This window comes from Prinia subflava, chromosome 1, assembly GCF_021018805.1.
Source record: "Prinia subflava isolate CZ2003 ecotype Zambia chromosome 1, Cam_Psub_1.2, whole genome shotgun sequence".
NCBI lineage: Eukaryota > Metazoa > Chordata > Aves > Passeriformes > Cisticolidae > Prinia > Prinia subflava.
This window is the reverse complement of record NC_086247.1, coordinates 105,454,941-105,466,508: the sequence shown is the minus strand read 5'-3', so window position 1 is coordinate 105,466,508 and position 11,568 is coordinate 105,454,941. Positions and strand designations below refer to the sequence as shown.

General features: G+C 41.3%; 1 protein-coding gene across 17 annotated transcripts in view; it reads right to left on the bottom strand.

Annotated features, from left to right (window-relative positions):
• Positions 1-9,414: 9,414 nt before the first annotated feature.
• ARPP21 (cAMP regulated phosphoprotein 21) overlaps positions 9,415-11,568 on the bottom strand; it is a 195,953-nt gene continuing 193,799 nt past the window's right edge. For 8 of the 17 annotated variants that reach the window (XM_063406308.1, XM_063406317.1, XM_063406355.1 and 5 more), the window contains 2 exons: positions 11,414-11,565; positions 9,417-10,255 (listed from right to left, as the gene is read on the bottom strand). In XM_063406308.1, the coding sequence (XP_063262378.1) occupies positions 9,998-10,255; positions 11,414-11,565 (410 nt within the window). In that variant the 3' untranslated portion in view covers positions 9,417-9,997. Of the gene's footprint in view, positions 10,256-11,413; positions 11,566-11,568 lie in introns of all 17 variants that reach the window. The other 9 variants (XM_063406253.1, XM_063406248.1, XM_063406241.1 and 6 more) reach the window with 3 other exon arrangements.

Here is an 11,568-nt window from a genome sequence, read left to right as displayed (position 1 = left end):
GCTGCTACCCATGGCACACATTCCACTGATTCATTTTAGAAAGTGCTCCTGTGGAAGTGTGTGTTCTAACGACAGTCATCAGAGGGCACTGGCAATCCAGAACTTGCTGTTGGTGTACCTGGAATGATTTCTGTGCCCTGGGTATCATTTTTCCCACATTTTGCTGGCTAGAAGTTAGATGTCAAGCTGCACTGATTACCTTGGCTTCCCTAGGGAGAGGAATGGGAACTTGCATAGAGCAATTCATGCCACCCTAGAAAAGTGCATCCTCACAGATCTCTGTAAAGGATACATCTTTATCACGAAAAACTGAGAATAGCTCTTTTAAATGAAAGCAGCATCAGCAAAAGGAAAATTCTTTGTTGCTGGTACAGGTTGAGAATCTCAAATGGTACCTTTTCTGCCTGTGTTTCTCTGTGAGCTCAAAAGATCAGCCTCTTCCACAGAACCAGTCCTGCAGTGTGGTTATTAGCATCTCTTTCATCTCCCCTCTGGATCTCAAGGGTGCCAGAGCATTAGGCATCGTTTTCTTACTGATATTATACATATTGCTGATGTTAGAAATGCTTTCCCTGGCACCTTGTGTATGCCCACAGCTGGCTTCTTCACACTGTTCAAAGACCACTATCACACCGTCCATAACACACACAGGGAACAGGCAGCCACAGTACGAGTTCATTTGCAAACCACATTGGCATCAGGACACACACGTCTCTAGCGCTGATGCTGCTGCATCCTCACAAACCATCACAAGTGCAGGCTGCTCGTTTTGGCCAGCAGCCTCAGAGACTTCGTCATGCTAAGCTCCAGGGCCTAAGTTCACATTCCTGAAGCACACAGCAGGATTTTTTTTTATCTGCTCTGAACCTCCTCATGTACTCCCAAAAAACAGCTGCTCTCACACCTCCCCTACTGAATCTGCAAGCCATTCGTTTCTTTTGTAAGGTGTTTCAGAGACTATATCCTGCTCCCAGCAGTATGAACTTATTTACCCAGAATAAAATTGGGCAGCAAAAAAAAAAAAGGAAAAGGAGAAAACAATGCAGTAAAAATTCTGTTTTAGACAGTGGTACCTGTCTCACAGCATCCAAAGAGCTCATCACACTGAGCTGAGTAAAATGGCCCTGCCATTGCAGCTTGCTGTCAGCTATTTCTGATGCTTTTAAATGCAGAAGAAATTACCAGTTCTCAAAAAAAAAAACCCAAAAAAATTATTTGCACAAAAATATGTTTAAAAAGCAGTGGTAATTTGTAGTTAAACACCATCTCTTCTTTTATAAAAACCCCATGCTCTGTAGACGAGAAGAATGTTATACCAGCAGGGTCCTGCATCGGGTGAATGGTTTTAAAAAAATTGCAGCTTCCCTTTACACACTTGTACTTGGACAATGCTACTCTGACTAACAGACATTTTTTTGCTAAAGAGATACTCACATCTGTTCAGAAAATTCACCTTTCCACTAAAAAACCAAAATAAAACCCAAGCCAAACAAACAAACAAGCAAAAACCCCACAAAACCCACCCAAATAAAAAATTAATCCATATATCAGGTTTTTTCTCAAGCAAAGAGGGGCAATGCTTCTAGCCCTGAACCATAGAACACCTGCTGTAGTGCAAGACAGCTTTCCAAAAAATACAGCCCCAGTCCAGGGGAGCATAGAAGCACATGAATAAATAATAGAACAACACTCAGATAATTTTTTTTTCTGTGCTGTATGAATGCTTCGTGTCCAGAGCTCATTCCATTGCAGTGTGACAGCTCTGATGTCTGCAACATCTTTATTCACACATCAGCAGTAACTCTTTCCACCACATGCCAACTACATGTAATCTTCAAGTCCCAGTGGACTGGGAAGATATAAGATGTTCAAGAAATACTTAAAACAGTCTTTTTTATTCTTCTCTATCTCTGGCACAGCACTAAAGATCCAGATTTATCCATGCATATAGATTTACCCAAGTGTTTTCCATATAATTTGGACCCCTTTGTGGTTTCTGAAACACATCTTGATAATTTCAGCCTCGTGGAAGATGACAGCAAGCCCCATGCCATGTGGTTTTCTGATATCCACGCCAATAAGAGGAGCATCAAGCTGTGCATAGCCCACAGCCATGGGTGTATGTTGCCCAACAGGCTCACGCACCCAGCAGGAGGCAGGAGTGTGGGTGCCTGAAGCAGTTCTGAATTACAGCATGCTGCCACTCTCAGTGTTTCATCTGCAGAGATGAAACAAAATGAAAGGGTGGCCATTAACACACACGGGAACTCGGTTCAAGTGCCACATATGAGCTTCATGCAAATGCAGCTCTGCTTGCTTCCCAGGAAAGAAACCTTGCCTCAACCTGAAGTGTAGCCAAGACTTGACCCCCAATGAATATTTGGGCCAGGGAGATTCTGGATGCTTGCTGGTCTCCATTTTGCTTACTGTTAATGAGATTAGCTGAGAATGTATGTGCAAATTGCTCTAAACTTTTATAGGAAGCTTAGAAAGATCCAGCACTTTGCTTTAACATCTGATCTCCTTTACAACAGGCTTTGAAACGTTGAAAGTAATTTCTTTTTCCCTTGTGGAGGTAAATTCCAATGTATTTTAGAAGTTTTTATCTCAAAGGCAGAATTTGTCCAGATTTTCCAATTAAGGTTTTATCTCAGTGTCAGTTTGTTTCCTCCTTGATTCCAAGGTAATTTTTTTGCTGCCAGCATCTGCACAAAATGTCACATATCAAAGGACTATACTGTAACCACTCACTTCCTGACACTGTGTCCCATGTCTAAATCATGTCCTCAAAGAATCAATAACACTTAGCTTGGAAGACAGGAGCACAGTTCATGAAAAAAATTTTAAAATTTTGTTTCAATTGAAAGGCTTTAGAAAAATCCAAACAATTAATTTTCTTAAATGTTTACTCATATGCACATAGGTGCACAGAATCCCTTTCTCCCTATAGGCTCCACCTGTCATAGGAACCTGGTGAGATTAAAGTTAATGGGAACTAAGTAGAAAATTTCCAGTCTTGTCTACTATCAATTCACTTGTTCTTCCAATCACACTGTTTTGATTCACAGCCATATGATTTATTCTTAGGGTTAAAAAAACACATGTAGACTTGGGGTCTGTGAAACGTGCTTTTTATCTGAAGATACACAGTAGTACTCTTTGAGGGGATCTTTTTCAAACGTTTCTTTAGGGATATATTTAGTAGAGTTCAATGGGTATACAATGCCATACATGGTTTTACATTTCCATTTCACAAATGCCTTTTGTAAAACTGTACCCATAACATAAAAGGCAATTTTTTTTTGACCTTTTATTTTCCAAAACTACTTGTTAACAACACAAGGATAAACCAGAATATAGTACTTCATTAAGTGTAGTTTTGCAGCTGATCTCTGCAAATGAAAACCAGGGAAGAATTTAATATCACTTTTCAACAAGCTGTCCATAAGTCTACCCTGAACACCTGTTATTGTTCAGCTTGAAAACTAATCACAGTTCCTCTCTTCCAGTTTTTTCCTGTAAATCCTACATCAATTAAGGCCTCTTAAGTCCATGAAAAAAATACTGTCAAACCCATTCATAGTAGCAATTATACCTGATTCTCAGGAAAGCCAGGACTTTTGACATGAAATAAGACATTATATACCAAAAACCATGTAAAAAAAAATTCAATTATTATCAAGTGAAGCAAATCACTCTTAGCACAAAAGCATTGCTTGTGAATAACTGACCTTTACAACAATAATGAGCAAGTATATGCTGCAAAGAAGAAATGAAAGATGAGGAAAAGATCATGAAGTGTTTCCCCCTGTAAGCCTTATTTCATTCTCAGTGTAGTAATAAATCTTGCTCTGAATAGCAGAACAAGCGACTGTGTAAGGCCAGTCATAGTCTGTTGTCGTTTAAATTTCGGGGGGTCCCCCAGGAGACCCCCGGGTCCTAGGGTTGTGGGTGTTCCCGTGCTGGCAGGCAAAGAGACTTCAGACGCCGGTGGGGTGCTGATGAGGTGAGGGTTTATTCACTGAGGGAGAGGGGAAGGGAAGGGGAGAGGGGGAAGGGAAGAGAGGGAAGGGGAGCATCCAGAGGCTTCCAGGGGAAGAGGGGCAAAGAGGGCAGAGCCTTCTGCCTTAGCATTCTTATCACAGAGGTTCAAAGGGGCGCGGTAACATTCTCCAGCCAATGAGGTTACAGATACACGATACTGCAGGGAGGGTACAGACTTGGGACAAACCATACATTTTCCCAGGGGTGAACAAGAGCAAACCATTTCCATAAAATGCAATTCTACAATAGTCACTCATGCAGTCAGGGCCATATGAAAAAATTAACCCAAGATTAGCCTCACCCCCTCCTTCTGTTCCTTAGTTTTGTCACAGGATGGACTTTGTTGGATGATACCAACTATTATTATTATTAATTATTATTATGATTATTAGACTAAAAATACTGCTTTATGGACCTGCACATTCCATAAGGCCAAAGCTTAATTCCCAGTCCCATACTCATCTCTGACTGTGTCTGAAGAAAGGATTTATAGATGGGACAATGATATGGTGACATTTCTCCAGGTTGTTTTCTGCCTCTGTGGACTAAACCCTGGCTGGCAACTTCCAGTACAACTTTCTTTTCTGATCATGTCCACCCATCTCTGAAATGGCACCTAGCATCCTGCTGCAAGGAATGCCACAGGTTGCCTAAATAAACTGTGGGGAAAAAACCTTTTCTCATGTTTCCTTTGTTGGGAGAGTATTGGTTTAATAAGCAAAATTTCTCCTGTGTCCTCATGTCCTTATACCAGGAGAGATAATGAGGAGTCTTCCCCTTCCACAGCTGGAGAGATATTGTAAAAAGAGCCAGAAGCCTGGGGGTCGATTCCCCCTTCTGACGTGTACTGGAAAGCTGTATTTTCAGGCGTGTGTCAGCCAGGCTCTGCAAAACATACAGGAGAGCAGCAACAGTTCATGTCCCTCACTGAATGTGGGGCCAGCTCTCCTCAGAAACACTCCATGGCATTAAATAAATATTTAATCAATCCACTGCCCCAAAGGGTCATTATAAGCACTTTTCTTAAGAATGAAAGGAAACAGCAGGGAAGACAGTCAATTCCTAAAGCAAACCAGGGGCAGAAATCCAGCTGGAAATGGTGTTCTTTCACCCTGATTTGGGAGCAGGCATGTCCAAAACTGCTGCATCACCCATACTGTGTTAGGTGCAGGCAATGTGCATTCAGTGAGGCTTCTTCTCCTCCAAAAGACTCGAGGCATTTCTGTATGCTGCTACAGGGATATGAATCATAGGAACATCAAGGTTGGAAAAAGACCTTTCAGATCATTGAGTCCAACCACTGATCTAGCAGCACCATATTCACCACTAAACACTTTTCCTAAGTGCCACATCCATATGCCTTTTGAATACTTTCAGGGATGGTGATTCCCCCAGTTCCCTGGGTAGCCAATTTTAATATCTGACCACCCTTTCAGTGAAGAAATTTTTCCTAATAGCCAGTCTAAACTTTGGTACAGTTTGAGGCCATTTCCTCTTGTCCTATAGATTTCCCAAGATGGGAAAGAGATTGACCCCCACCTCTCTACAACCTCCTCAAAGCTTGTAGGATTGCTGTTGAAGCACCAATCTGAGCTTCCCTCAGTGTTTGCCCTAAGCTGGCCATGCCCAAAATGATGGTGATGGCCTAGACCACCAAATGTGGTTTTAGACAGCATGGGCTAAGCAGGTGTTGAAGCTGTGAGCATTTCTGAAGCATGGTCTCTGTGTTAAGCACAAGTGGGACACTTTTGAAGACCTAAGACTACTCTCCCTTTCCAGTCAACAGGAGCTCTGAAGGACAACTTGACAAAACCCCAAGCACAGACTGGGCATCAACCTCCACCAGAGCCTCTCCACTGAGCATTAAAGGAGGAAACTGGTTTCTCTGCAGTTGGGCCACAACTCAACAGACCAGTGAACAGAGCAGCTCAAATAACACTGACCTGTGCACACATTTCAGGGACACCAAGTGAAAAAATGGTATTGAAGCATTAAGTGGCCATGTCAGGGCAGGCCCTCATGCTACAGAGCAGCTAAGAGAGCAGAGAACAAGATTCTTTGGCTACTCTACATCCCCCAGCACATTCCTATTCCTTGCTGCTGGGATAATTTGGGCAGTCTTCCTACAGTACAGGAAGCTTTCCACACAGACAGAAACATAAGAGAATAGAGTTTTAGAAGGAAATCATTGACTTCTTGAGCAGCACAAAGAGCAAAACAATAGCAAATGGCATCTGCCTTCTGTTAGGACATACAGCCTCTGAAAATCACAGCCCAAATGAATTAGAGCCATCCAAAAGGCTGATCAATGTCATCTGATGGAGTCAGCTTAACTCAGGATATGCCTCTTTGGTTTCTCAGTGCAATACAAATTAGAAAAAAATGTGGCAAATTAAATACGTATGGGGCATTGGCAGAACTTTCCATCAGCTACAGAATATTAAAAAGGAGAAAGCAATATATAATATACAAGGCAAGTATGCAGTAAGCAAAGGGAAAATGCAACAAACAGTCCCTAACACCACAACAGGGCTGCCACAGAGCAACTGCCTGAGTCTGCCAAATTCCAAGGAAAGAGTAGAGAAAAACAAGCCCACAGAGACAGAGCATCCCCACAGGAGAGGCACGTGTCCTGTAAACAATTTCACTACTGTAAGCTGGACTCTGAACTCATGGTGACCAGTTCCTGAGATGGTAAGTCTGGCCATGTGAATCCAACAGCACTTCTTTTACAGAGTTACAAATATTTCAAACGACTGAGGAAAAAGCACTGAGCTCCACCTATGCATTTTTGTTATATGTATTTACATCGCTTCTTCTTTCCTCCTCATTCTTTCCCCCTCTGATAATGCTGAAACATCTCTTTTTTAATAGCTGAAAGGTGCTAAGCAATTCAGCTCAGAATATTTTTATTAATAAACAAAAATAGGATAAAGACTTGCAAATATAATGAGATTAAAAATTTGAGAATTTTTCTTCCTTCACTTGATATAGAAAAATTACTTATTTGTCTTCAAACACAAGTTCTTTCAGCATAAAGCAAATACAATGTACCACCACATGAGATGGTTCCCCCATGTACATTGTATTGTAATAATATTGTATTATTGTAATATTGTAATAATTAGGGCATTTTCCATAGCTGGGGGAGATCAGATTCAGTTTCCTCACATGCCTAAGGAGATTTGAACTCTTTGGAGAGTGAGACAATCAGGGGATGTAGGGTATTTTGAGGTGGGTGGCTGTGATGGCCTACCAAAACTGCTGATTTTTTAATAAAAAGTTCAAGTCTCACATCAGCAGGAAGGCACATTAATGTGCAGGCAGCTGCTGCTGCCACAAGGCTGAGAGAAGTCCACCAGTGGGACCCCTGCTCCCTCAGCTAAGTAGGTGTTTTCTGGCAGCTGGTCATTGTGCTAGCAGACAGGTAGATCATGGGAAAGCATGGCCATGGTCAGGCATGGGATGCGCTGTTTGCCAAGGGGACATGGGCTAGAGAGGACTAAGGACATGAGGAAATTCTGTCTACAGAAGCAAGATTCCTGGCTTTCCTTTTAGACTCCCTTCCCCATCTCTACTGAGAGCATCTACAGCCCAGCTTGCCATCGATCTATGATGATGAGGGGAGATTTGATTTACCAGGAAATTAATTCCTTGTTCCCTGACAGGAGGGAAGATTAATAAGGTAACAGTAGTGCTTCAGAGAAGAAATGGGACTTGAATATAGTGATGACCAAAGGGTCTCTTCATTGCAGACACTGGGTGCATAGAGATTGCTCCTCCCTCCCCCTCTCCTTCCGCCTGGGCACACACAGCCTGTCCTGCACAAGGTCACCTGCAGGTGGGTCCTTCCTGCTGGATTGTGGAGCCTTGACAGGGAAGGACACCCATTTGTTCAGCTGTCAGTGATGCCACAGCAGCAAACCCAGCACTAATTGTGTATAACTATAGCCATGCTAAGACAGAAACCTCTGTTGGATATCAAATACTTAAAGGAAATAAAGCATACAATGCAGGAAATCTGAAATAAGAGCTCAGGGCTTGCAGGCAAAATTCAAAAGCAGTATCTTGATTAAAAAAAAAAAAAAAAAGAAAAAAGAAAAAAATCAATAAGCAGGCTCTCCCAAGGCATTTCACCTCTAATTGAAGAGTGAATTGTGTTTACTTAACTGCTCATGCTCTTGACTGTCTCTCAGCAAATGAATCGTGATTACACTACATAAAATTCAGTGTTTGGCTTTCTTATGATCCCACAGGACTGGATTCCATACTTTAAGACACACATGTAAAAAAAGGACTGAACTCTGAAAGATATCTGTTCATTGTACAGAAAAGAAAAATGTTTCTTTTGAATACAGCTTGTAGCTTCTCTGGTTCCTGTTTCCACAGCTGAAGTGGAAACCAAAGGAAAGGCCACATGTGCTAAAGGTAAAATAAAAGCTGTTTCACATTCAGATGAACATTGGTCAAGGGCTGTGTAGGCTGCTGTAATCTTGGGTACCTAAAATCATATTATGTCACATACAGATTTTACACACAGAAGGCTTTTTTCATAATGTGTATGTGTAATTCTGGAGTGCTCAACTTTACCTGCTGTAAAGGTGCTCAAAATTGATTAAAAATTAAGTTTAAGTGAAAAATTACTCAGACTTTTGTCTCAAATGTTGTCATCATTGAAGCAAAATGAGGAGCTCCATGAAGCATTTATGAATCAAGAACAGTTTCTCAGAACAAGCAGGGAATTTGAGTGAAGATGGACATAACAACAAAAAACACCCAAAGGAAGTGAAAAAAGTTCTAAAACTTTCTGGCAAACCACTGTGTTTTAAAAGCAACCTCCCAAATATGTTGTTCATCCCCACTTACTTGAAAATGACAGACCTGATTCTTGGGTCATCTTCTTTTGACAAAATGGCTTTACAGCTGGAGCACCAATAGCTGGGTAGAGCATCTCTGTGTAGGAGGACTGCTGGGTACTGTGGTTGCTACATGAGTATTAGCTGATCTTCCATCCAGAGGATGGATATCATGGGACAACTACGTTTTCTCATATACGACTGTTGTATGGTCTCTTGAAGAAGTGTGACTTGATAGAGGCTTGCAGCAATGATGAATTGTGTTTACCACATTCCTGGTCCTAGGGATTGGCAAAGTGCAAACTCAGTTTCAGGTGAACTGGTACCTCATTCACTGAATACTTCCTGGGTGGCTATGCTACAGTTCCAAAGTGGTCTTAGCTGTTATGGTACCTCATGCTGAGACACGGCTCTGTTGCTTTCTCATCAAACTCCTCTAAGCCCATTAAGTACCATTCCCTCATTAGCTTCACCTGAAAAAAGACAATGAGAAACTAAGGGAAACTCACTCAGAAACAGAGGAGACCAAGCAGGTGGTAGAAACATGACCTTCCTTCATGAGGTCAAATAGCTTTATTGTGATTAAGCACTACAATACAGTATATATCCATAAAAAAACTCTATAGTGTATATAAATTATTCCTTCCATTCAGTAATTCTCTTTTTGTTTTCAATTTTTTTTTCATTTCCATTACAGCTTTGGTACAATGTGATTTTATTATATTTTTAAATACTTTTAGCTTCACAAACTCAACACAAAGTACAAAACTAATCCGAATTGGGGATATTACAATCTACACAGTGGTGTTCAGTGGTAGGAAAAAATCTTACCTCAATGAATTCATGTCACTAGCTAAGCTATAAAGGCATACCTAGCAGACATGACAAAAATATGCACCATTAACCAGCAAACATTTTTTTTTCGAAATTTATTTTACTTTTTTTTTTTTTTACAGGTTTTTCCAGCAGCAAATCACTTGAGCATAGTCAGTACTCGTGTCCTCAACTGATTATTCTGTTGTGTTCCTCTTCATTTGAAGGCCATGATTTATTTGTCAAATAATGCACCTCTATCCTCATGAATCTAAGCCACAGTGTCAGTACTTGACCTGCCACCCTGCATTGTTGATGCTCGCACAGTTTGTCCTGCAGCTGGCAGAAATTACTGGAACGTTATTGGAGGGGCAGTGTGGGGCGATCAACCGGAGGTTGTTCTGAGGGGCAGGAGGTATGACATTACAGTAGACAGGCATTCCAGTGGCTGTAAGTGTTCCTTGACCTGATTGATTAGGTAGCATGATTGGTTGTTGATATGATTGTTGCGGCAATCCTTGAGAACCCTGGGTCATTGGCACCTAGGTAGGAACATGGAAAGATGTGGGGGAAAAAAAGACAGCAATTACTAGGCAGGTAAAAGTAGGTTCCCAGTATCCCTACATTCCTTCTAGCTAAATTTGAGTATACTGTATGTTCTGCCAAAATGTGCTATTTTCTGTTGCTCAGAATTGTTCTCATCTCTGAGGATTTTTTTTGTTACAGAAGGTTTTAAAGAGAAATCCCTCTGCTTTTAGGCCTAGAAAGTGTCTCTGTCATGACCTAGTAGCTTATGCATTACTGGGATCAGTGCAAATAGAAGACTCCACCCTGGTATATCTAGGCCATCTAAAAGGTCTAAACCTTTAACTTGATCATTAACCTTTAAAACACGTTTTCAAGACAGTAATTCTGAAGATATAAGGGGAAAATTCTACCCACAAGCAATTCCCCCATTTCCATCTGTGTCGCTGAAGTGTTTGCAAAGAAGCTGAGGGAAAAGGGGAATGGCTGCTCAGTCGGTGCTATCTGTTAAAATGAACTAGATGTCATTTAGTTTCTTAACTTTCCAGAGGGACCAGTAGGAAGTGTAAGCACAGGCCACCTCTCACATGTGCTTGGCATAACTCATGGAAACTAGGTATGAAGGTGGGGAAATAAGTCTGGGTAACTTACGGACTTGGTAAAAATCAAGCCACTGCCTTCCCTCTCCCCAGAACCCAATAAACAATAATCCATCTGGCTACAGCTTGTTATAGAAGACATGGTGAGATCCTTGGCAGGAGTCTGCACAGATGAGTAATTTTTAACTGGATCAGGCAAAGCCCTCAACTTCATTACAGGAAACAGTACTGCACTGGCAAAAAAGAGAAGAAATGAACAATGTTCTTATATTTTTTTAAAATTAATTTTCTTCACAGGAAGAAGTCTAATTCCTTCGTTCTTTGTGACATTACCCTCACTGCAGGCTGTAATAAATAGTTCATTTGAAGCATTCCAAAATCAGAATGAAAATCAGGAGTAATAAGACCACGTAAATAGGAAGCAAAGAAAGTGATTTGACTTAACAATGTACTCATAAGAATGCTTCCTGCCACACACTACCCAAATGAAGTTATAAGAGCACTGTGTGATGCAAAAACTTAATTCAATTAAGCATTCTCCAAGAAAAAGAGTCTTTCCTTACAGCTCCTAAATACCTGATAAGACGACATGGCTGGATACTGCACCATCATGCCTTGCACCTGATTTCCCTGTTGATTATTCATCAGGTTCTGGCTTTGGGGCGGCTGCTGCATTCCCATGAGACCCTGGAACCCCTGCTGCTGGTTCGGCAGGACAGGCTGGTAACCTG